Consider the following 25934-nt stretch of genomic DNA (forward strand, 5'->3'; position numbering starts at 1 on the left):
TGCTCGAGAGGAATAATAGAAGTTTTAAGTGTAATTTTACATGTAGTTATCACCAAATGTATACTTATATATATATGACAAACTAAAGAATGTTGCTCCACTTTCTTTTTTATAACATTTTTAACATAAAATAATTACATGTACTATGTGTTATTTAATTATCTTCTTAATTCCTAAACTCTTAATAAAATAGAAAAATAGCACAATTTAAACTCATGATCTTCAAGAAACTGTAATAACGATAATATCAATTAAACTAATATTTAATCAATTAGATAAATATTAAAGAACCAAGATTGACCATTAACTTAAGTAGCAACTACAAAAAAAGCTTATGCTAGCTAGACTAGAGAGAGAGAAAACATACACAAATAAATCCTAAACAAATTGAAATTGGAATTAGAGTATTAGTTATTCAACTTCCAATTTAGCCATACTAGAAATATGGATTTGTATTAGAAAGGGACCACGACTAGGAGAACTGAGAGCAATATTTGGAATCAAGTCTAAAAACTTGCCTAATGGGCTAGAAGACTCTTGTAAGTGGGTTTATTTTTATTTGGGTAGAAGAGAAAAGAATTGAAAATTGTTTGAAGTATAATGTACATAAAAGATTTTCGTTTGAGCCAATTTTGCACTCTTGGACTGACAGCCTGCGCCTGGGCTACAATATTATTTCACTTTCTAGTAAGCCATTCAGGGCTTGGTGTCTCATAATAACTTCATATTAATTTAGTAAAAATATCTGAATTCTTCGGATTATATTTAAGTTTTATTCATTAAAAGTAGATAAATTAATTATTGTATAGTAAACTGTTCTTATACGTGATTGGGTTTGGTTTGTTGTGAGTGAGTATAAAGCTCTCCTTTATTTTCTCTATCCATAATCATTGAAGACTTTATAAATAGATCCTGCGTGGTATATGTGTTTTAAACTTGTGAAGCTGTTACCATCATTGAGACACCAACCCCATGGTTGTTGACTTGTTGGATATGTTAAAACACCTTCCAGATTTGTGCCACTGAAAACAGTAAACCTTTGCTGGAGTGGACGGGGATCTCCTAAAAATGAGTTTTATTATGTGATGTGAGACACTTTTGTTGGTGTGAACTGTGAAACAATGCTCCACAAAGATGAGATGATTGATAATATTGGGTTGAGCAAAGGTAAAGGTATATGAGCGTGTAATGACCATATGGGGAGTCACACGTCTCCTACACTCATACATCATCCAAGTAGGACCAATTTAGAATCTGAGCCGTAGTTTGAGGATCTCTAGTGAAATTTTAACCCTACATCCGACACAATACTAGTTTCTCTCACAAACCAGCTTCAAGATAAAATATTTCATTGGATAATGGAGTATAATAATATAGAAAAGTGAGCAAGTGTTTGATTGTTGATAAAATGTACATGCATCCTTGATGAATGCTTTGCTTGGTGTTATTTTACACTTTTAGGGAAATACAAAATTATGTTCATGGGGTGGCCAATAGATGCCTTCCCTTGGGCAAGGCAAAGGAGCAGGCTGTGCAATATGAGTAGGAAATTGCTCTCCTGGCATCACCACTGAGAAATCTGATGCATATGATACCTGCCATCACAACATACATACATCAAACATCACAACATACATACATACATGCATCCATCCATACATACATACATACATACATACATACATACATACATACATACATACATACATACATCAAACACCAGAAAGTAGATCGGGGGCTTACTCTTTCTTGATTCCCAAGTTTCTCAATTGGTCTAGACCCTAAACCACCATCAGTAACTTGATCAGGTGAAGAAAAAGCAGGGTTGGGGCGAAAAAGGTGTTCGAAAATGGCCATTATAAGGAACATTGATATCAAGATAGCTGTAGCAACAAAGCCAAAAGAAATGGCATTCATGGATGCTCCAAAGTCTTTCCAAGGAGTTTCCTTATCAGCTACTGCTTGAGATGGACTTGGATCTGAACTTGTATATATGTTCCATGGCCTTGATCTCTCAGTACCAAACTCATTCATACTTGTTGTAGGAACAAATATAGTCCTTGTGTAATGATCAAAACATGCTTAAAATCACAAAAAAAAGCTGTTCCTCATTCATGAATCGATCATTATCCCTGAAATAAAACTATGTAAGTCATTAACATTATAATTATGACAGTAAAAGGAACAAACTATGTGGTCACGACCAGAAACTGATAAAATTTGGTAATATGCATTTTGGGGAAAATTCACAAGAAGGTGGTGTTGCCAATGACAGTGCCTGACATAAATTGCTAAGAAAGCTTATAAAGGGCCTTGTGAAACCATATCATCAGCACAGGGACTGGCTAAAAAGGAACAAAAATTGAATGTTTATTCTAAAAAATCAGGCCAGATAATCACAGATGAGACCTCTAAAACTGACTGGTTTTCAGATGATCAGCCATGGGATGATTCAAAACCGAAAAAAAAATTTGACCCAAAGCTGCAAATAAAGCAGTGACTTAATGCCAGGCGGTGGTGGCATATCATTACAACTTACCTGTGTTTGTGCAGTGTTGCAATTGACTATTTGTGGTATATATGAAGGGGGTGTGTGTGTATATATTATATACTAACCTTTTCTTAAAAGAAGTTAAATGAAGGCCTTGGATTTTGGTCCTGGGAGCTAGGAACAAACGTAATCTTTAGCCACTTCAATCCTATAGCTCAACTGCCCTGGAAAATCAAGACCCACCGCTTCTTAATGAATTATTTAAAGAAAGCAAAGCTCAGACCAACCTAGCTTTATACCCCATTTTGAAAATGTAAAGACAAAGTTATATGATAATCCCAGCAGTACCCTTTTTTTTTTCTTTGATGTCTTGATGTTACATGATCCCTGATGCCTAGCTTAATGAATACTATACCTTGTCTGAAGAAGCAAACCTAAATAAATCAAAAGCATGGGCCTTCTTGTCTGGAGAGAGCCGAAAATTTCAAAAGAATGACCTATTGCTTCCTTTTTAAAGTTGTTCACTTTATTATTATTATTATTATTATTATTATTATTATTATTATTATTATTGAAATTTACACATTAAGGTGGCGTATTGGTTCCTTCATCTACCCTTGTTTTAACCCACATGAACTTTAAAAGATTAAGTTAATCATTTGTTAACCAGCTCCAATATAATTATAATTTCTTAACTGCATCTCTAAGGTGAAAATTCAAAAGATAATAATTAATTCCACTGAACTCTATATTTCAGCAGTTTTTCACATGAAAGATGATTATAAGTATCATTAAGACACGAGGTAGGCTGTCAAAAATTATAGGGTTATGTAAAGTTATGAACCAAAGTGAAAATAAAGATAAAGATAAAGATAAAGCTGTTAGAAGGCTGCGATGCTAAACTATATGTTTATAGTATAAAAATTTGTAAATATATAGGCATGTGATCAAAGCAAACATAATATGCAAGAAAAACAAATAACAATGGAAATTGAATATTTAAGGGAAAAGAGGTTGGGGAATACCTTACAGCTATGCAGTACCAGAAACGTAATGATTTAGGAGAAGAAAGAAAATTGGTGTGTGGCAAAAAGGGAAGAGCCACAAAAAGAGGATGATGTAGACCACAATTATTCTTCATAGAGCTGTGTATGTATATATATACTTAAAGTAAACCTGGTGAGAGTCACCTATAAACTGTTACTTTTGTCTCTAAAGCCCTCGTAGCTGTAATTTTTAACACTAAAAATGAAGGGTAACACTGTTATTAGTTATTAGTAAAGGGACCAACATTGTTCTTTTTTTTCTTTTTCCCGCGCTATGAAACGGGTATTTTCCATAAAGCCAAGAGTTCATACAAGAATATATAGAAAAGTGAAGGGAAGAATACAAAGCAATAATTACAGCACAAATTAAATTATGAAAGGACCCTGGAGAAAAGGAAGGAAAGAAAAGAGGGTTTGTTTGTTTTTTCACCAAAAGTTGCATTTGTGTGAGACCCTTTGTCAACAAGATAATGAAAATGTCTGTGAATGATGTGAAAGCCTATCTAGACCTATCCCAAAAAAATGAATCAATTTCCTTGTAGTTTTTTTTTTTTAATTTTTAACCCAAACTTATCATCTACTATATTACATGTCCTAAGTGAAAATTTAACACTTAATTCATTCAACCAATGGGAAAACAAAAAGGGGGTGAGTTAAACTTGATATTTAAGTTACTGAACATGAAATTTGACTAATTAAACAAAGCCACTTCATATGCATAAAGGTCATTTCATGATTGTTTCCCATTTCCATGTAAGACATATTTGTAAAAGAGAAAGAGGACCCCATGATAAGAAAGCAACACTAAAGCAGATTTTTATGAAAAAACAAACAATTGCCATTCTCCAACCATATATTTTTCTCCTTTTTCTTTCTCACAACCAAATTCCCTGACTCAAGCAAGCAACCCCTTTCCTTTTCAAACAAACAGGTCTTTGTTTTGAGAGTCTTGTAAGCAAGAACTAAGCCTAAAGGCAAAAAAGATCATATTCCATGTGTAAGTTTTTTAATAAAAACACACACACACTCCCATATGCCATGGAGAGAGTGCTGTTTATTAATGGTTTATGATTTCAGTTCTTTAATCTTCATCACACTCATAGCTTTGCTTTTTGGGGCTAATTGATTCAGCAGTGAACTACCACTTGTAACCATGTGCATGCCTTCTCTCTCTTTCTTATGGAGCGTGTAGAAATGATGCCATGGGTGAATCAGATAGATTCAAAAGAAGGATTATTATCCATGTTTCTGTGTACATGTGCAATATCATGCTGCTATGCCCCTCCCACCCTCTCTATTGAAACTTATGACAAAAGCTTTTATTATCACAAAATTTTTTCATCATGCCATTGCACAACAAAGATTTCATTTCGTGGATGACTACGTAAAAGATGCCACATGGAAATGAGAAAAAAGTAAAATCAGACAGTTTAGTAATTAGTACGTATGATTTTCGGTATGAATCTATCTTTTATTTAATCTATGTTAAACACGAAATCAACTTCAGATTTATCAAATCCATTGTTAATTTGTAATACTTGAAGTGACCGACTTTTGTGGTAGGCAAATCAGAATACAAGTAAAAGACTTTATTATTTTAAGGATTCAATTACAACCTTTTACAGTTTGGAAATTAATTTAATATACGGATGATAGTTTGAGAATGTTGATAAATGTGTTTTCTTTGGTAGTGGAATGAAAAGTGGGTCGAGATTAGAATCCAGGGTAAAATTGAATTTTGGACAACTGTGAGTCCAGACAGAAGCCCATCTCTACCTTCCTAGAATAATATGAGTGTATGCAGGGGCCTTAGCATGGTATAATTCTAACTTCAGTCCCTCTAAAATGCAAATAATTTAATTTAAGTCATTTTAACACAAAATTTTGAGCTTTGGACTCCAAAACTTTTAAATTTTGTTCACCCACCTATCATACAATCCCTAACTTCATTCTAAATATATGTTTGAAATCTATCCATTGTTTACTTTATAACACTTAAATGACCATTGATACGATATGATTCATTCATGTCATGCTTAAATTTGTATCAAATAATAATAAGCAAAAACAAAAGTCAATAATTTATGTTGTAGGCTTGAGAATTTGGGTTCAATTCTAAGTAACCTTATTCCCCATCCCCAATTATCAAAATACTAATACTAATACTAATACTAATAATAATAAAAGAAAGTAGGACTTTAGGTATGCAATTACAGAGTGGAAAATTATCATATTCTTGGGACTTTAGGCCTTACCAACAAAAAGGAATCTTTTTTACTTTACTACAAGATCATACTGTTTTTTTTTCCATTAAACAGACCTAAAATGAAGTTGCCTCGCCTCATCTGCTTAAGACGTGGATTAGTCTTGATTATAAGGTTACTGATATCCCGTTTTATCTGATCTCTTATATTATTACCTATGAGATGCCATTTGTCAATGCATGTGAAGGTGATTTTATCGATGATACTTGATGATGCAATGAGGAACACTACATTTATTGCATTAGTTATAACTTGTTTACAGATCCTCTACAAAAGCTTGTGCTCCAAACCACAAGCCTGAGTCAAAGGCATGCAGCTGCAACTGAGATTCTGAATTTTATACTTATATATTGGTATTTTTCTAATCCTGTACTCATTTGATTATTAGACTCCCACTTTGAGATCCACATTATACGTATGTATATATATATTCACACATATTATGTTGGTGGCAATGAAAATACAAGGTCCATGGACTCTTTAGATATTATCCAACTCGCAGAAACCTTAAACCCCATAGTGAAGAACCCAGAAATGGAGTTTACCAAGAACTCAAACCCCAATACACGAGCAAGAATTAGATGAACAAGGAAGCAACAATTGTGAAATGTTTGGTCCCAAACTGAGAAGAAACAACTCGGTTTCTTCAGCCTATGCATTGCAGCTCCAGGTTGAAGAGAACATTCTCGATGAGAAGATCTTCTTCTGTTTCTGAAAGGTACTGTAGGATCTACGACCCGTGTATGAGCTTGGGATCACCTTTTGTTGATGAAGAATGGGAAGAAGAAGAACTTTAAAGGCAAGATCCTAAAAGTATGGAAGAAACTTTTTAGACTTTAGTGTGTCATATTATTTATTTACAATAAATTTTTATATAGCCTTTTTGAGTATGCATTGTTGTTTCGCTTAGTAAAAGAAAAACAACCTTGGTTAATAATTGACTGCTTTTATTGTCTTTGTTTTTGTAGTAGCATTGATATGATAAAAGGGAAAATCTTTCTTTTATTGTGTTGTATCAATGCAGCTTAGTAAAATTTGGCATTTCAACAAATTTATTGAAGTAGCCATAGGAAACTAAAATTTTAAATTTTAAGTTTCAAAAATAATATAAATTATTTAAAAATATAACATTTATTATGATAATCTTAAAATGAATTTGTACATATGTATCTCATTCTTATAATAAATAAAATCCAAATCCAAATTTTTCCCCAAAGGAATACAAAAAACATTATAATGTTAAAATGAAATTAAAATTTTTCAATGGCAACGAAATTTTATAGCTAATGTGGAAACGATTTCCACAAAATTAGTTGATATAGGTTGGTTTTATTATAAAGTCTTGAACTTCAATGTCCCTTTTTTATTTAATTTTGTTAGGAATATAATTGGTTTGTGGTCTAAAGTCAAAAGTTTTTAGCTCTAAATAGAAATCATTTAGTTAGGTAAGAAAGTAAATTAATTTACTTGTCTAAATCACTCCAGTTCCCTAAAACTGTGGGTAAATGTTCCCCTTCACTCAAATACCAGGGAGACAAGTGCCAACTCTGTTTATAGTCTTAAAAATAGACATATATGGTAGACAGCTCCACAAGAGGCTTTATAATTATAATGACTATAATCTAGACAAAAGACAAATTCTCTAGATTTATATTTACAGTTCCAGCTAAGCTAAAGCAAGAAATCAACCCCAATGGCACAAATCAGAGGATTATGAATATTCAACCACACCAGGAAGCTGTGACGATAATAGCCTTTTATTTCTCTATGTTTTTTTGTTCCTTATATGCTGTGCCATCTTTGACCAAGATCAAGGTTTCTTCAATCCATCAAGTATTATTAACATTGAGATTTTCATCAACCAAGTATTAAGTTAAAATAGTATCTGCAACCTCTTCAACTGAACCAGCCTTTCTCTACTTCGCTTTATGGCCAAAACATTGATTACACCAGAAATTGAGACTGTCTCCGGCAAAAGCAAGGGCACGCTCGGATGTTGAAATTCAACTGACTAAGCAATTTTCTACAAAATAATGGTTGAAGAATGAATGTAATTAATTTGAAATTGAACAAATCAAGCAGAAAGGTGTTGACCATGCAATCAGAAGCTTTTTCCAACACCACTACATACTCCTCATGGAAATTTAAGTTAATAATGAAAGCTAACAGTGCTACTAAAAAGACCAAAAATTTCCACAACTAAGAGGAAGAGAATCTGCTCTTCAAGCAGATTTAATACCCTTAATTGATAATTGTGATCAATGTTGAATTCAAGATATTGTCAACAACGCAAATCATTTATAACAATAGGACGATCATCAGCTCACAAACGCTATCAAGAGGGGCACAACACTTTTTAGTTCCCTTACCTTGAGATTCTCCAGCAAGCTTTAAGCTTCTAAAACCCTATTTTCTTTCAATGAATAAATGTTTTTTCAATTTTCTCTAACCTACTATAAAAATTTTAGCTGGTAAAACATTGACTCAGATTATAATAAATAAATTATTACGGGTAAATGGCAAAGTTCACAATCAAATACTAACCATTTTAAAATTCACTAAGAACCAGAACTAGATTTCTGTACCCATACTTGTTTCTGCAAATATAGAGAATGGTCAGAAACTTGGTTGGTAAAAATGTAGGAGAAAACAAAAAAAGAAATCAGATATTCAAGAATAGTTTGACCACCTCATGAGAACCATACACATTGGCTCTTTTCCCTGGTTTCCCATCATTCACAGCAGATGATCCATTGGCAACTGCTACACGACGGCTGACGTGCTTACTGGATCCTGCATGATTTCAAAAATAGAAGTAAATGAAATGTGAAACTTGCAAATATACACTTGACAGCACCTAGAGTTTCAGCTCCCAAAATCGAAACTAACCATTATGTTCACTTGCAAAAGTTTTACCTTGCCAGCTCCCAACACTTGAGAAATCAACTTTATTATCACCACAAGCCCCTGGACAATTTTCAGAAAAAGAAACTCCAAAGTTATTCTTGATAAAATAAAGCTCTGTTTTCTGCAATCTTGAGTTGCTGCTACTAACTGAGCACATAACACAAACACATGCAGGTTGATTTTGCCTCTGTGTCATGGTAGCAATCAGCTCCAACTTAATTATGGACAATCCCTAGGACAATAATATCCCAAAAGGAACCATATTACGAAGATTTAACAGACCCATATAGCCATACCTTCTGAAGAATCTATAAGTATCTGCGCAGATTGAGAAGCAGATGATGACAAGGACTCATCACTAGCACATGATCCATCAGAATGGCGAAGGGTCCAAACACCATGATCTGTTCTATCTTTGTTTCTGCTACGTCTTTCTAGCTTCTTAGCACCATGCAAGTGATTCCCAGCAACGTTACCATCTGAAGCATTGCATGCATCCTTCAAACCTAAATTTGCATGTGGATGCCAAGTAGGCCGTCTCTCTTTTTCCAAATGTGAGGTCTCAATATGCTGCTCTGACTGGAAGCCGGCACACTGACTTTGACGAGAATCCTTGTTTAACAGTATGCCTCTGATTATTCTGTTTTCGCGTCGTGAGTTCAGTTTGGTAGGAGTTGAACGAAGTATTGTTTTAATTGGAGATGTAAAATTCTGTTGATGCAATATACTTCCAGCCACCTGTGCAAAGAATCATCATCATAAAGAATGTAACATTCAAGGAAATTAGAGAGAACTACAGCGGTTGCTTGTATGAATTGATAATAGTAGAGCCGGTGCAGTGCATGTGCAAACTATGCCAAAACAACAAAGCATCTAGCAATAACAAGATCAAACAAATAATGAGCGGAACCATGTTCTTATCTCCTGCAAGTTAAACCCCTCAACCCCGCTCCAACTCCTAAAATTCTCACTCTCATTTTCCATAAGTATGCACTCATGCACCCTATTCAGTTAGTCCAAGCCTCCATCAGAACAAGGAATGAATAACAGAAACATAAACAATGACTGAATAGTAGAACCACTAGAATATGAGAAAAAGGGGAACAAGAGGCTCACATGAGAAATTTCTTTCTCTTTCCCTTTCCCTTTCAGAAGCAGAACTTTATTTTTATCAGCATCAGTAATTCTAGTAGCTCCTGGAAAAGTGAGAATGAGACTTTAAATTTGACACATGAAACTTGGGAATGCAACCACAAACAAGAAAACTCTTTGACTGGTGTCATGCCAACAAACAAATAACAAGAGATAATGTAGAGTAATAGCTCATTTAACACCGGAAAATGATAATGACTTTTATTAGGCATTTACCACTTTCCTCTTCAGATACTTCAGTTCCCACAGATGATGCCAAAATAACAGGCCTATTGGAAAGTTGCTGCTCATCCCTTCTAGAAACCAGAATGTATTTCGATTTGTCTTTGCCACTTGCATTTTTCAAGCTATCCCTTAGAACATACTGCCACCATATAAGACAAGGTATTAATGATGCATAAACTCCCAACATTTTATGAGGAAATCCATAATGAATCTAAAAATATCCAATTTAACACTTCATCGTCTTTACATAGCATATGAAAGAAATTATTCCCCAGATCTTTTACATTTGTTGCACAATGTGCTCTAATATGTTAATGAAACCATCTGTTCATTATTTTACAGCAAAAGCCAAGAATGTACAACAATTTCACAGTTCACACATTAGTGCTTTATTGAACCTAAAAATCTATACACCATTACTATATGAGAAGACGGACAGAAACATGTGTCCTCACCAAAAAAAAAAAAGGAAAGGGAGCTTTAACTAAGTACCAAATATATGCATACCATTGTAGTAGAACCCCGCCTCTTTTCAGAACCTCTTTTTGATGATGCTGAACTAGGAATCCCACCAGATTGTCCACCAGCTCTTCTGCTAAGTTTCCCATTAGACAGTGACTTCTGTCATAGAATATTATTAGAATTCCAAAGTTGTAGCCATTGGCCCAAGCAGTTCACATGAAAGAACTACAGTAACTCAGCAAGTAATTTAGCACATGATAAAATAAACCAGGAAAGGAAAATTTTCAGACTGAAATATAGTACGTCAAAAAAGGTTTCTTCAGAAATTTAATTCTCATTGGTTGATGTCATTGATTGATTTTTGACAGGTACTACTCTATCAATTTACTTTTATATTGCAGCCAACAAACCAAAGAAATGACTATTTGACTCTAGAGCTTGATGATAAAACACAAAGAAATGATACTAAACAAAACAGAAGTGATGATTTACTGTTAACTGGTCTGTTACTGTAATTATAATATATTACCCGTGATCCAACCTTAGCAGCTCTTTTCTGTCTAACAAAATCCATTAAAGGTGTAACTATGGAAGAATCCTTCAGTGCACCTGAAAAAAGACATTAATGGCATGATTGAAAAATATCAATGCATAGAGACACCAAATTTCACACTAACAAAAATTTTGTCACGTAACCAAAAAAAAAAAAAGAACTTTGTTTTCATTTTCTGATAATAAAACTTCAGAGTGCATATGTGAAAAGATTTGTGTGACTAACCAACTCTTTCTGCCTCCCTCCTCTCTAATTGTATCTCTGCACTAGGAAGATTCTCGACTGGCTTCGCAAGAAATTCAAGGAACTCCAAATACTCAGGATCTAGATGTTCATCAAGAAAGACTTGTATTTATGAACAGGAAGATAGTTTCATGTATGAGAAGAAATTCAATCCATTTTAGAGTTGAGCTATACTTAAAAGCAAGACAGCTTATTACCTTTGAATATATTCCCTTCACAATCATCATTTTTAGCCCAGAGCGTGGGAACGCATTGGGAAGGTGCATACTCAACAATAGTTTTAAACTGTGCCCCTAAAAGAAGCGAAATAATTCATTTACTTTGAAAAAGGCTAATGAAAGCAGGTTAATTAAAAAAATGATAGTTCATTCATAAGCTTGTCAAGACTAGATCCTGATTCTGTCAAAAAAAATCATTTTTATTTTGGCAATGAAGATGATCTAACATCTCCAAACAACTCATAGATTTCTGGCTGTTAGTTAAAAGAGATATACTCTGCAATAAAAATTCATGTGACACTATATCAATCTCTTTGAAGTTCATCAATTACCTTTCTCATTAACAAACACATGACCGTTAAAGAACTCTGCAAACTCCAAGACATCCTCAGGGCTCTTGAAGTCTATGTACAGTCTGGAACAAGACTGATGCTTCTGACTGCAAAATAATTTTGAAAACTATAATAAGATAATATCTTTTTTGTGTATGCTCACTACGGAATTCTGGCTATAAACAATTAAAAAAAAGCTAGAACAGAAATATATGCAAGACCAACTGCATGAATTAGTCTCTCAACAGTATCTACATCGTACATTCATATTTGATTAAAAGGATCTAGAACATGGCAAAATCTCCTTCCCTGTTAATAAACTTACTTTATAGCAGAGGCAGACTCCTACAAAGAAGAGGAACTTGTATGAGGATAAAAGGAATGATGAGGTGACTGAAACTGAGTTGTCAATTAAGCAAAGGAAAGCCAAATATTAAGCAAAATGAAACAAAGCCCATTTCCAACAGACTAGCATTAAACCCAAAAAATTACATAATCTGCAGATAAGAAACCTAATATAAATGGGAATATAAAACAATATTCATTTAAAAATAACGACTGTTACTGCTAAAACAGTAATAATGCAGTAAATGCAAAACAAAAAAAGCCATGCAAACGCACCCTTGAAAAAAGGAAGGGAAAACCAAACTAGAAAGAGATAGTCATAAAAAAAATAGAAACAAGAAAAACAGGGATAATAAAATACCAAAAAAAGTGTAATTAAGAATGTAATTAAGAAATAAAAGAGAAACTAACCCGTTCTTTCCTGGACGGAAGGAAAACCAGTTGTAACGGCCAGCAAAGGCACTATCGACTTGTTCGATAAGCATGGCCTCCGTAATGGACGGTGGCAAGTGGCGGAGAACCACTTTGGTTCGATCCAAAGTCCGCTTCATGCCTGCCGGAACCCTAAAAACACCACAAAAAAATCCCCCTGAAATGAATTCGACAATTGTCTTTTACAAAAGCTGGCTTCGAAAAAAAACGCGATAAACAGTGCGAGATCACATCTTCTTGTATAAAGGAGTTGATGATCGATCGATTAGCAGTACGGAATGCTAATTTTTGCGAAATAAAGCCCAATCGCCATGCAGGAGTGGTAGAGTAGAAGAAAATTTAAGAATGGGATAATAATAAATATTTTGTTTTAATAATATGATTTTAAGTTGTAATTGCTCTTTATTTGTACTAATTTCAAAAAAAAAACAGAAAATGTTTAATTAATTATATTTACTTAATTTTAATAATTAATTAATTGATGTGACTCTAACAAATTTGATTTAATTTATTTTCAATAACTTAAAATTTCCCCAATTCATTTCTAAAAATATAATATTTCCATAATTAATAACTTTGGTTTGATATAGACCTGTCCATGGGCCGGGCCGAGCCCGAAAAAATTTAGCCCAACTCTTAGGCCCAAGCCCGGCCCGATTTTTAATAAACACAAAAAAAATTTTAAAAATAAAAAAATAAAAAAAATATTTTTAAAGTATTTTAAAATTAAAAATTAAAAAATAAAAATAAAAAATATATATTTATTATATTCGAGCCAGGCCAGGCCGGGCTCGGGCCAAAAAAATTAAGCCCGAACCCGGCCCATTTTTTAAACGGGCCTCATTTTTTTGCCCAAACCCATATTTCGGGCTCCAAACCCTCCCATATTTCAGGCGGGCCGTCGGACCGGGTCGGGCCGTCCGGCCCATGGACAGGTCTAATTTGATACAAAAGTGAATTTGATATACATCTTAGGTCATATGTCTTATATAAATATATATATATAAAACTCTTTTTTGATTTCCAAATATATCCAATATTTTACATGGTTAATAACTTAACAAAAATCAATAATATATATTTACCTTCAGATATAATTTACCATTTTACTAAAATTTTATTCTAATGTTTTCTTACATTTTAATTTTATTATATATACTTTATTATTTCTTTTAATTATATATTTTTGACTGAGTTAGTTTCACAAGTTAACTCTACACTGATTTAAGATTGATGAAAATACCATAATAAACAATTATTTTTACTTTTAATATTGTACATATTTCATATGTTATCATTAATTAATTTCAAATCATATATTTTATTATTTATCATATGTTCTAAATTTATGATTTTCCCGCATATATGCACATTTTTAATAAAAAATTAAATTAACATATATATTTTTCATTTCAAAAATTATCATGTTTTTTTTTAATAAATTCATTTAATTTTGTTTGATATATTTGAATTAGAAAAAAATAGAGTATTTAATTTCAATGCACTTTTTATTAATAATTTTCTTGAACCATTATGAATCTAATTCATACAGAAATTTTAATAAAATTTTAATTGGCATGCATAGTATAATACTGTGTTCCTACTTTCAACTATAAATTTTCATTATATATTTGTGCGGTAAAATATCCACTTCCATGAAATTCTTATAAGAAAGTTTTTTAGGTTAAATACCATCTGTCATTCGTCCCGAGTTTTCCTGTTACTTTTGGATTCATCCCTGATTTCCCAGATTTTCTCGAGAATGAGCAGAAAAATTCTCATGATAGTTTTGAACTAAGAATTGAATTACATTTTATTCATTTTATTAAAAAATAACAAATTGATCATTGTATATTAAATGAAAGAGCAAACTAATCCTTCTAATAAGAATTCTATCCATTTGATCCATATATACCAGCATAAAATACATGTTATATGTCACGTAACACTATCTAATTATTTTGTTAGCCACACTTTTTTTTTTTATATTAAATCATAGTTGGGTAGGAAATTGTCTAACATATTTTCATCTCTAAAAATGAGAATGGATATAAAAATGACTTCTTTACAAACAATGAACTAACTTCTTTCAAACATCTTGTACAAAATGGTAACCGACCAACCCCATTTCTAATCATCCACAAAAAACTTAAATTCATAATAAATTCCATTTCAACATATCATTACAAATAGTACAACTTTAAGGTTGAAAAATTATCAGACCTCACCACAGCATATGCCTAAAATCCTGACATTGTCCTTCATAAAAATGAGATTCCTAAACAACACACAAGCCATTGTTGCCATTTAAGCCTGTACATCAAAGAGCAATTAAACTTGGTGTCAACAGCTACATGAATAAAACATAAAATTTGTGCTTGGTTGAGTGGAAAAGTGAGGAAAAAAAAAGTTTGTGTTTGTGTTTGGTAGAAAAGAAAAGAAAAGAAAACAAGAGAGATTACAATTTTCCATCTTAATGCATAAAAACAAATCATTCTAAATTAGAATGATAAGACAAGAGAAAATAAGAGAGAGATGTAACTTATTTCAAATTTATGCATTTTTCAACTCTACCAAGCAATGAATAGATATTAAATTACTTTTTCTTTCAATTCTCCATCCTTCGTACCAAGCACACAAATGGAAAGAGAATATATTTTCTTTCTTTCTATTTTTCTAGTCATTCGATTTTCTATCTTTCTAATTTTCTTTAATGTAAAACCACATAACAACAATCATTGCAGAAGGTATCAACGGAAAAATTCAACATGAAGCAAATGATTGTCAAGAATCAGACAACACCAAAGGTTGACATTCCACAGCAATGAAGGAACTAAGTCCCTAATCACCAGTGTGTTGTATGCATAGGCACATGGAAGGGAAACAAATATTCAAAGATGCATAAGGATATAGACTTGAGTGTCAAACTTTAACATGCACAGGGAGTGCCCAAATGGTGAGCCCCAAAGTTTAGATCAGTGAAAATGATTGTAATGTTCTTCATTTACACTTAGATCATAATGTGTGGTGTCCAACTACTAGAATACAGATATGGATAAAAGAAATTTATTTCCTCCATGCAAAAAAAAAAAAAAAAAACAAGGGATCACTGAATGTTGGTAATTGAGAACCAGAAAATTTATATACACACCTCAATTAGGATGAGCTCAGTTCTCAATGTGCTGCTAGTCCCGCAGGCCAAGCTCGACCTCGAGCTCATCATCTTCTTCAAACAACTTCAAAAGACGGGCATATTGTTCATCTCGTTTCTTCTTTTGCCACAACTTGAAAAGGAAAAATGAAAACAACCCGACCGCAACAAGTCCAAGCACTATGAAGATTACCTTGGTCCCAGTATTATTAATCGCATTAGATTTCGTGTTTGAGCTGTTGTTTGAACCTTTAGAGTCATCAGAAAAACCTGAATTTTGAAACAAATTGAAGCAACTCGCTCAATACTTTCATTAATTTGGTAAGCAGCAATGAGAACAATGTAGAATTTGAAGTCTATTACAGCAACATAATCAGTGTCCCTCAACAAAAAGATTCAAGTAAGGCTACAAAGCAAGTAAACCAAATACAAGGAATATGGAACCATCTTCATGCAATGTCGGCAACAAATCTACAATTATCTAGATCAGTTATGCATGATAACATAGTTCCATGTGAACTCCATTTAATAAATCATCATAATTTCCTAAAATTTCATGGAAATCTGTACAAGTAGGTTGGATTTCAAGCCCAACTTAGTTTGATCATGCTATAAACAATTAAACATACTAATTGCCTACTTAAACCACTAAATAGCAGATCTATTACAAGTTTGAGATTCAGAAAAGCAACTTTGAATCACGGATTCATTCTTTCAACTTACAAGTAAAAAAATCTATCTTTATGGCTAAAATTCCTCCTAGTAACAAATTCTCACAAGCGAAACAAAAGAAGCTTTGCAATTTAAATTTAAAAAGAAGAATCCTTCCCCAATTTCCATCCTTCCCCGAAAGAAGAGAAAAAGAAACAAAAATTTGCTTTATTTTCATGTTCATTAGATGCTAATTTTATCAACAACCAAATAGAGAATATTAAACAATAGTAAAGACAGAAAACATAGAAAGTTTTCATGAAGTAATCAAACAAAACTAAATGTGAGATTTGCATGACTCGGTACATAAAAATTGTCCGATCTCAACGAACAAATCAACTGCATAAATCAGCAATAGAATAAACTCAATTTCCAAGCCATTAATGATTCGAAATTCGACCAGAATAATTTGATAATACAATTCAAAAAACATAAAAATTCTTTAGAAAAATGATGAGTATAAGCGATCTAAGAAGCAAACCTGAGATAAAGTGTAGAGAAACGCAAGCGAAAAACAGTAAGAAACGGGGCGATCTACTTCTTGAAATTTCAGTCATCGTCTCAAATCTCTCTCCCTTGGCAGAGAAAGAGGAATCGGTCTCTTTTGGCTTCCAATGCGATTATATTCTTTCTCTTTTCTTTTTTTTTTTTCCAATAGCGAGACTTACAAAGACGCGGATTTTGTAATGTTGCCCCCATCTATTTTTACTTTTTCAAATCTAACTCCCTGCTTGGAATTTTGTTTTTTTTCTTTCCTTTTTTTTTAACTTTTTATTTACGAGAATTTGGTATACCTCAATGTGGTGAGTATTTCGTTTTCAGTTATTTTTTTTTAATTTTGTTCAGTTATATAGTTAATTTTGTTAACATAAAAGTTGATTATATTCTGAAATTTTCAAATAAAAATATGTTTTGCAAATAACGTGAAAAAGATAAATACCATATTTTTATTCCTCGTTTTCTCCCAATTTTGTAATTATTTTTTTTCAAAATATGATGATTCTACCTTTTTTTTCTTCTTATGTACTAATAATGTAAAGTGATTAAAAAAATTGGGTAAAATTACTTTTTAATTGTACTAAAAATATTTAAATTTAAATTTTAAAAATAAAAAAACCTTTAAATACTATATCAATAGAGTCCGTTTTGTAATAGCAAATATTAAAATAAAATACTGTCAATACAAGAATATGTGATTTTGAGTACGTCGAAACGTATTATCTTTCTATTTAAGGTTTGGAAGAAGACTATAAATAGTTCTAGACATTGTATAAAAAATAACAGATATGATAAGGATTTATAATAAAATTAATATTAAAAATAAAAATAACGATGTTTAGTTTTTTATTTTGTTATGCTTTCCAGATATCTCTTCCTTTATTCAATAAAAAATGAAATGAAAAACTCCGTATACTAAATAGTATTCTAATGTTTTAATCATTTTTATTTGAATTAATATTATTAGTTAAAATTTATTGTTGGATTTCTTCTAAGAAAATGTTGCGAAGGAAGTAGCGAGTTAGGTACGAACCGTAATGAATATGAATGCTTACCTACACAACTTACGTTTAGCGAAACAGAAAAAGGGAGTTGGCTGCAATGCATTTTACATCAGAGATAATAATCATTTAGGCTTTGGTATGTCTCTTTTTAGCTTTACTTACTATTAAGCCATTTAACTATACTCATTTCTCACATTGATTTTTTTTTGTCCCATATTAGTACTTGAATTATTATTTTGTTATATATTTTAGTTTCTAAAATTAACAGTGTTAAGGAAAACTGTCAACCTATCAAAACACACTATATGACAAATGTTGATTACTGAATGTGATCGTTGATCGACATTGATTAGTCAAAAAAATTTGAAAAACGATAAAAATACTTAAAATTTGTAAGAAATATATATCTTCTTTCGACTTCAAAAAAATCGACGGTCAATAAGATTTGCTTGTCACTCCATCAACCGTTAAAATGAAAAGTAAAAGTAAACTGTTGTTTTCAATTGACCAATAATTTTGAAACTCGTAAAGTACATGAATCAAAATTTACTTAAGAATTATCAATTGTATAACCTGTTCTGGGCAACTACATAAATTGTTGTGGCCCCATTGAAGAGCGTGCTAAATATGGGCCGATTGCCTTGGCACGATAGCAAGTTTCTTTAACTCAGAAGGGTATGAGTTTAAAACTTCAAAGGATAATTCAAGCTTCCCATGATGGTCCAAGTTAAAACTCGGGCTTGTTCAAAAATTATTAAGAAGAAACTCCAAAAATATTAATTTTTATAGAACATAAAAGAATAAGTAAAATATTTTGATTTCATCTAAAAAATATAAATTTATGTGGCAACTATTAAAACAGTTTTGTCCATTTGATCCGGAAACAATTAACAAGCAAAGCAAAGCAAAGCAAAACAAAACTCTATCAAAAACCTTAGAAATGAAAAAGAAAATTGTTACAACACTAAAGTTACATGATGAGGTCTTGAGCGTTACAACGAAGGCAATTATGACATTTTCGAGGATTTGATTTTTCTAAGAGTTGGCGAGCATGAGGAATTGAATTCATTAAATGAGACGAAACCCAATGTGACGATGCTTCCCCAAGTAATTATAATGGGGTAGGAGATATTTTGGCATAAGAGTTTAAATTTAGGTGATTATACTCCTACTAATAAAGTCGTCTCAGGTTCGAACTTAACTTCTCTCGATAAGAGAGTAATGTGCTTTGTCACTGCAGTCAAATGCTTAGTTGGTAAATAAGGGAGTTAAAAGAGAATTAAAATACGAATCAAAAATAATTCAAATAATGTTAGTGACCAAATTGTATTGTTTCACAATTTGATGACCAAAATATAAAGTTAGTAATAGTCAAGCGACTTCTAATGAAATTTATCCAATCAAATTCTAATACAGTAACGTTTAGGGGCATTTCAGTCATATCGCCAAGAAAATCATGAAGAGGCAAAATCAGCGGCATAAATCTCGAAAACGTAAACAAGAAGTTCCGATTTCGCCAATTGATTTGAAAATCTGTCCATTGTTTTCTAAAAAATATAGACTTTTTATCTGAATCTTTTCTGACTCTAAAATAAAACAAAATAATGGCGAGGAGACCGGACGAGGAATACGATTACTTGTTCAAGATTGTATTGATCGGCGATTCTGGTGTCGGTAAATCTAACTTACTTTCCCGATTTACTCGAAACGAGTTTTGCTTGGAATCTAAATCTACCATCGGAGTTGAATTCGCCACCCGCACTCTCCAAGTAAATCTCCCATTTCTTATTGCTTCATCTTTAAATTTCTTTGTATTTCTTTAATTAAGTGTAATTTTGTTCTTTTAGATGTATAATTTCGCGTTCCAAGAATGCAGTAGATCTGACTTGTTCGTTGTCTAATCTTTCTTTTAGTTTGAATTTTTCATATCTGTCTTGAATTTTTATAGTATTTGCATTATCTATTTAGTGATAAAGTTAACTAGAAAATTGGAGTTCACTAAATCTCACTGTTCTGTTCTGATGATCTTGGTTGGTTTCTCATTGTTGTATGATTGAATTGTTTTGAACTCTACCATGAGAAAACGAATGGAAAAACTGTAAAAGTACTATGAGTCCCTGCACTAGGAGTCATAACCCATTTTATCCTATTTACTCAAAAATTGATAAATTAGTCTCGAATATTAAATAAAATAATAAATTGATCATTTCTATTAAAATATTTATTTATTTTTGTTGTTAAAAATTAATTTAGTTGAAGAAATAATCCTATAGTTACACGAACCTCATCCTGACAAATAATGATTAGTTTTTGATAATAAAAATGGATGAAATTTTTAATAGGAGGATTGATTTGCTTTTTGATCTAACATATGGGGGCAAATTTGTTTCTTTTGAGTAGAGGAGCAAAATGCAATTTGACTCCTAGTATAAGGGTTCCATAGTAATTTTACCTACAAAATTTTAATACTTTTCTCATCGATTGCAAGTTTTACCTCTGTTTAGAGTTGGACTTGTTTGCTGTGTCGCTTGACCAATCTATGATTGAATTGTGTTAAACTCTATGATTAAATAAGTAAAACTTGGGATCCCATTAGTTTAGTTGCTATGGAGGGTACTCTGGCAAGTTTAGTTGTCAGTTGTAGCCCAATTTTATGGAGATGATTATGGGCTCTTTTTACCAATTCCCAAGGCCTAGCAATGTGAGTGGTTCCCGGCCATGCTGTTCCTCAATTTGATGTTAACGAAGTATGAAATTTTTTGTTTATGATCAAAGGGTATCTTTTTAATACTAGAAAGTTTTCAAGTATATTATGAAAATCGCTTTGAAATGAGAAAATTGATTCGTTGTTTATACTATAATGGCTGTTACGATCAACGCCAGGATAGGTCTTTAACAATGCCAATTTGGGTTGATTGAGTACTCATTATCTCCTTGACAAGCATTTGGTGGGTGATTTTTAATTACCATATTTCTACCTTCTATGAGACCCATGGCATGCCTTGAACTGGGATTGTCTCCCCTCACCTAAACTTTGGGTCGGTCTTATTTGAATGTTGCTAATATAGGTTATTTCAGGTTGAGGGAAGGACTGTGAAAGCTCAAATATGGGACACTGCTGGTCAAGAACGGTATAGAGCAATAACCAGTGCCTACTATAGGGGTGCCCTTGGAGCACTTTTGGTCTACGATGTTACTAAGCCGACGACATTTGAAAATGTAAGCCGATGGTTGAAGGAACTCAGGGACCATGCAGATTCGAATATCGTGATTATGTTGATCGGTAACAAAACTGATCTGAAGCATTTACGAGCGGTTTCCACAGAAGATGGTCAAAGCTATGCAGAGAAAGAGGGGCTTTCGTTCATTGAGACATCTGCACTGGAAGCAATAAATGTCGAGAAAGCTTTCCAGACCATTCTCTCTGAAATATATCGCATCATGAGTAAGAAGTCACTTTCTTCCGATGACCTGGCACCTGCAAGTATTAAAGAAGGGAAGACCATCGCTGTTGGAGCACCAGATGCCAACACTAAAAAGGCTTGCTGCTCATCATCTTGAACATCCATCTTTGATCATTACAATTATAATTCTTCTTTTTTAATTACAGTTTGTGTTTCTTTTATAGCTTGTCTCGTGCTTACGGTGTATGCAATAGCTGTGCACCATCTATTGCTATATCGACTCGAAATGTTAATTTTCTTGTGATTATGATTTAAAGGTGGGCAGTAACCTTCTTTGATATGCGGTAGTTAGTTGTTACATGAATTGAGAATTTCATGGAGGGTAAGCATTACAATAACCTCTCAAGTGGCTGAGAAAACCATTTACAATTAACCTGTTTGTGAATAGATCCAGCTTAAGTAACTAGTAGATAATCACTTGGCAATGATTTGGTCATAGCACTCTACTTCAGTATTTTAGCAAATAGATGCAAATGGCAAGTAATCTAAGCTATCACAGAAAATAATAGGACAAACATGAATAGTTTTTGAAAGATTTGCAACATGTTTACCGTCTAAAGCAGAGTTTAACCATAACATGTGACTAACCACAGCAATTGCCCTTCTGCTCGATAGGCTTTCCCTTAATTTGAACACTTCCGGCCACCTTGTTAGCTGTTGGCTGGTTACCCATTCTGCATAGATTTGATATAATATTAAATAAGGAACCTTCAGAATAAAGGCAGTTTGGAGATAAACAGTTTTCTGATGATTTAGACTAGACTCCAGATTAAGAAAGCAATGCGACAGAATAATGCATCGAAAGCAATATTTAATGTCCTGAAGTGGATTGAGAACCTATTAGTAGGTGATGATAGCAATATCTTACTTATAATCAATCATTACCAAATACTTAAATAGATCATATAGCATTTGAAAAAAAAATGTATGAAAGAGAATAATTCATTTTACTTTTTCTTGATTGCTCCAGCCATGGTTAAGAAAGCCTGCTCCACATTGATTGCATCTTTAGCACTTGTCTCCAGGAAGGGAATCCCAAGTTCATCAGCAAATGCCTGCGGTTTATTGAAGAACATGATAGCAAATTAATCAAATTATGATGCTTGTAGTAAGTTATGTCATCATCTGTTGCAGATTTCATTAGTCCACCCAATTCTAAAAGAAAACCAAAAATTCCATTGGAATCTCAAAGAGAGACTAAAACCTTTGTGGAACCCTCCAAGTGAGTAAGACAATTAACTGATTATAATAGTTCAAACATTAGAATCAAATGATAAAACACACCTTAGCTCTTTGCGTGTCAACAACCTTGTTTTCGACTAAATCACATTTGTTCCCAACCAAAAGTTTGCATACACTATCATTAGCATATCTGTCAATCTCGTTCAACCACTGCTTGACACTGTTGAAGCTCTCCATCTCAGTAACATCGTAGACAATCTGTTGAAATCCCAATAGACAAAAAGGATAAAAAGGAAGAATGAAAAACTGTAAGTAATAATATCATAACCAGATCATCTTATATCTGTGCTCTTCTACATGCTATGAAGAAACCATAAGATTTGAAAATGTTATTTAAAATATGGCGACAGAAAAATTTAAGAGAAGTCGTGTTAACAAATCCTGAGGCAGAATCTGGACTTAAACGTCAGCTAGCTAACTAAAAAGGAGTATCGATTTTGGAAGCAGTAAAGCAGCAAGAGTGTCAAAATAATTATGATACCTCATGCATTCCAAAACATAAATAAAACACAATTAGAGACTAAATAATACAAGTTCCAGATTAAAACATTCAAAACAACATTTAGAAAGTCAGTAGTATCAATATGTATGGTCAGTAAGGCAGGCCCCCTTCTCTTTCAATTACTTGAGAATTAGGTAGTTTGAAAACATCAGAATATTGGCTGCATGTTTTACATTTGCAAGAAAGACAAAGGAAATCAATTAACAAATAATTTGATGAACAACTTTGTTTGAAACAGACTCCCGATCCAACCTCAGGTCTAGTTGGGATAATATTTCATGATTCTCAGATGAACGGGATTCAATTTCTTACTATTATTCCATGAGCTCCTCGGTAATAACTGCTTGTAATAGTCCGAAAACGCTCCTGTCCAGCAGTATCCCACTGAACAAAGAAACAAGAATAAAACACATGTTAATTGAGTGCCAACTGAAAATGGGGGGAAAAACTTAGAGAGAAGCAGATGCATGGCTCTTTGTCGCTAATTTTTCCCAACAATATACACCTATGATCAAATGTCAGAAAAGAACAGATTGCTTTACAAAAATAATTTTTTCCAACAAACATCATCCTATTGGCCATAGCAGACAACTCCTCGATCAGTGACACAAATAAACACTCCTTTTGTGGTGTATCAAAACTGAAGCTATTTTAGCTATGCAAGCTATAGCTCCCTAGTAAACTGATAAAAAGGATCCCTTTTCTCAATCATTACAAACCCATCTATAAAGCAAAGAAAGAAACATTAATAGACAATAGCCACAAAGCTAGAAGATAATAAGATATGGTATAATTCAAAGCAAAAAAATTATATATTGTAGCGTATTTTCTACCAAAACAACCATTTGATTCAAGAATCATGTGATTTGTACACGACTTGCCTAAAATATATATGAAATTATGAAGTCTAAAAAGTTATGAACTTTATTTCCTTTTTTTTTTTTCAAAGGAAGAGAGGTTTGTGACCTAACGACATTCGAACAATATTTGAGCAGAAGTTAACTTCAGAAGAATGAAACTATCGCGAATGCATTGTAAATTAACTAGAAAATTACTCTCTGTGAAGATTCGCATCATACTTACAATTTGCAGTTTGATTGTCTTGCCATCCAGCTCCACAGTTCTGATTTTCTAGATATAAACAATTAAATAATTTTTGTTTTCACATTTTTAGTACATGGAAACAACTTCCATTATATAAAAAAGATGTTCGAAAGAGAGAAACAAACTCACGAAATCAACACCGATCGTACTGATGTAGCTATCCAGGTAAGAATCATCCTGGAAAAATTAAAGTAAAAAACACTAGAAATTCTCAATCCTAATTACTCTAAGATTAACCTTGAGATCAAGCTAATTAAACATTCTTCTTAATTTACTCTCTCTCTCTCTCTCTCTCTCTCTCTCTCTCTCTCTCTCTCTAGATATATATATATAAAGGCAAATGCCAAATCAACAAACAACACAATTAAACCAAATCAACCAACAAACCTTAATCTCAATAGATTTGAGATTGGCTACGGTAACAAAGATATAAAAACATTTGCTTACTCGAATCCTCCAACTCCTCCTCTAATCATTCTTATCCATCGCCATCCTCTCTTAGCTTAAAGTTCTAATAGCTTCATTCATTATTTATCACCTCAAAACATTATCATATTTTTGTCTCCATTTCAACCTTTAAATGGAAAAAGAACATTTAATAAACAAATGTAACACAAAACTTTAAAATTTACAGCGAATCTGAGGAGCAAACAGGATTTCCCGACGGAGGAATCGCCGATTAGCAGAAGCTTGAACAGATAATCGCTACAAACGATCAAAGAAATGTGAGTAGAAATATAAGAAGAAATATAATAATTGCTGACAAATGGAGAAGAAGGTGGGGACTCACTATTCGGTGCTCATAATTGGATCGAAGAAGAGGAAAATAAAAAAGTTAGAGACGAAATGTGGTGTTTGTGTTTGGCAGAAAATAGGAAAAACAAAAAGTTTTACGTTTTTATGTCACAGCTCTCATTTACATTTTTCTAATATTTATTATAATTGATTTTTGTAATTAACTAAATTAATATTTATTTAAAACTATCACATTTCTGAATTAATGATGGAAGTAACCTTAACGTGTGGACCAAAATGTTTATTTACTTTCATTTTCATTTTTTTAGGAAAATAGTATTTGCATTATTTTGTAATTTGTATGCTTTTTGTTCCGAAACTGTAATAATACATTCCCATAAAAGAGAATTCGAGATATCTAAATGTCTAATAAAATCACTCAAAATAAACCGTAATATAATAGATATTAATATGGTTTTCAACTGTTGGATTGATTATTTTTAAATTAAATACTAAAAGTATATATTTTATTTATATATTTTTATGTATATTTAGAATTTAGTCTTAATATTTTTATTTTTAAAAATTTAGTCTATTTATTTTTCGAATTTAAAATTTTAAGTGGAATTGTTAAAATTATTTTGTTTAATTTGTTGTTACATTCTAAAATTTTTTAAATATTTCTCACCTAATAATCATATGATAAAAAGAATATTGTAATAGACTCGAATTTAACAAAAAAAAATTAACGATGTCAACTATTTTAATTTTTATGTTAAGATTTTAATTAGAATGAAGTATTTAAACTAATTAATTACATTATAAATGTTGAAATATCGAATTATATTAAAAA

At 32.3% G+C, this 25934-nt stretch overlaps 5 protein-coding genes across 17 annotated transcripts; 1 reads left to right on the forward strand and 4 right to left on the reverse strand.

Annotated features, from left to right (window-relative positions):
* Nucleotides 1-1374: 1374 nt before the first annotated feature.
* On the reverse strand, nucleotides 1375-3618 carry LOC107908560 (uncharacterized). 9 transcript variants are annotated; one of them, XM_041089304.1, is made up of 4 exons: nucleotides 3517-3618; nucleotides 2617-2715; nucleotides 1744-2143; nucleotides 1375-1595 (listed from the first exon to the last, which is right to left on the reverse strand). In XM_041089304.1, the coding sequence occupies exons 3-4, from the start codon at nucleotides 2032-2034 to the stop codon at nucleotides 1458-1460; spliced, it is 429 nt and encodes a 142-aa protein (XP_040945238.1). In that variant the 5' UTR covers nucleotides 2035-2143; nucleotides 2617-2715; nucleotides 3517-3618; the 3' UTR covers nucleotides 1375-1457. The 9 variants fall into 9 exon arrangements, with proteins under 9 accessions (XP_040945238.1, XP_016691254.1, XP_016691252.1 ...); XM_016835765.2 differs by having other exon boundaries at nucleotides 1744-2132; nucleotides 3517-3616; XM_016835763.2 differs by lacking the exon at nucleotides 3517-3618 and adding an exon at nucleotides 2907-2972 and having other exon boundaries at nucleotides 1744-2132.
* Nucleotides 3619-7291: 3673 nt separating this feature from the next.
* On the reverse strand, nucleotides 7292-13048 carry LOC107908559 (regulator of nonsense transcripts UPF3). Of its 5 annotated transcripts, none has more exons than XM_041089307.1 (13): nucleotides 12650-13048; nucleotides 11894-12000; nucleotides 11541-11636; nucleotides 11326-11424; nucleotides 11077-11156; nucleotides 10593-10706; nucleotides 10077-10224; nucleotides 9825-9904; nucleotides 9005-9446; nucleotides 8718-8768; nucleotides 8491-8594; nucleotides 8346-8398; nucleotides 7292-7824 (listed from the first exon to the last, which is right to left on the reverse strand). In XM_041089307.1, the coding sequence occupies exons 1-12, from the start codon at nucleotides 12787-12789 to the stop codon at nucleotides 8360-8362; spliced, it is 1500 nt and encodes a 499-aa protein (XP_040945241.1). In that variant the 5' UTR covers nucleotides 12790-13048; the 3' UTR covers nucleotides 7292-7824; nucleotides 8346-8359. The 5 variants fall into 5 exon arrangements, with proteins under 5 accessions (XP_040945241.1, XP_016691247.2, XP_040945242.1 ...); XM_016835758.2 differs by having other exon boundaries at nucleotides 8691-8768; XM_041089308.1 differs by having other exon boundaries at nucleotides 11089-11156; nucleotides 12650-13030.
* Nucleotides 13049-14715: 1667 nt separating this feature from the next.
* LOC107908558 (uncharacterized) lies at nucleotides 14716-17221 on the reverse strand. The gene is made up of 3 exons (XM_016835753.2): nucleotides 17014-17221; nucleotides 15822-16091; nucleotides 14716-14983 (listed from the first exon to the last, which is right to left on the reverse strand). The coding sequence occupies exons 1-2, from the start codon at nucleotides 17087-17089 to the stop codon at nucleotides 15856-15858; spliced, it is 312 nt and encodes a 103-aa protein (XP_016691242.1). The 5' UTR covers nucleotides 17090-17221; the 3' UTR covers nucleotides 14716-14983; nucleotides 15822-15855.
* Nucleotides 17222-19464: 2243 nt separating this feature from the next.
* LOC107908555 (ras-related protein RABA2a) lies at nucleotides 19465-21776 on the forward strand. The gene is made up of 2 exons (XM_016835751.2): nucleotides 19465-19803; nucleotides 21113-21776. The coding sequence occupies exons 1-2, from the start codon at nucleotides 19639-19641 to the stop codon at nucleotides 21593-21595; spliced, it is 648 nt and encodes a 215-aa protein (XP_016691240.1). The 5' UTR covers nucleotides 19465-19638; the 3' UTR covers nucleotides 21596-21776.
* Nucleotides 21777-21802: 26 nt separating this feature from the next.
* On the reverse strand, nucleotides 21803-25281 carry LOC107908556 (ras-related protein RABD1). Its single transcript, XM_016835752.2, has 8 exons — nucleotides 25137-25281; nucleotides 24979-25051; nucleotides 24476-24523; nucleotides 24326-24373; nucleotides 23555-23626; nucleotides 22783-22938; nucleotides 22450-22553; nucleotides 21803-22172 (listed from the first exon to the last, which is right to left on the reverse strand). The coding sequence occupies exons 1-8, from the start codon at nucleotides 25148-25150 to the stop codon at nucleotides 22082-22084; spliced, it is 606 nt and encodes a 201-aa protein (XP_016691241.1). The 5' UTR covers nucleotides 25151-25281; the 3' UTR covers nucleotides 21803-22081.
* Between the last annotated feature and the right edge of the window lie 653 nt (nucleotides 25282-25934).

The sequence above is a fragment of the Gossypium hirsutum genome, chromosome D02, assembly GCF_007990345.1.
Source record: "Gossypium hirsutum isolate 1008001.06 chromosome D02, Gossypium_hirsutum_v2.1, whole genome shotgun sequence".
Taxonomy (NCBI): Eukaryota; Viridiplantae; Streptophyta; class Magnoliopsida; order Malvales; family Malvaceae; genus Gossypium; species Gossypium hirsutum.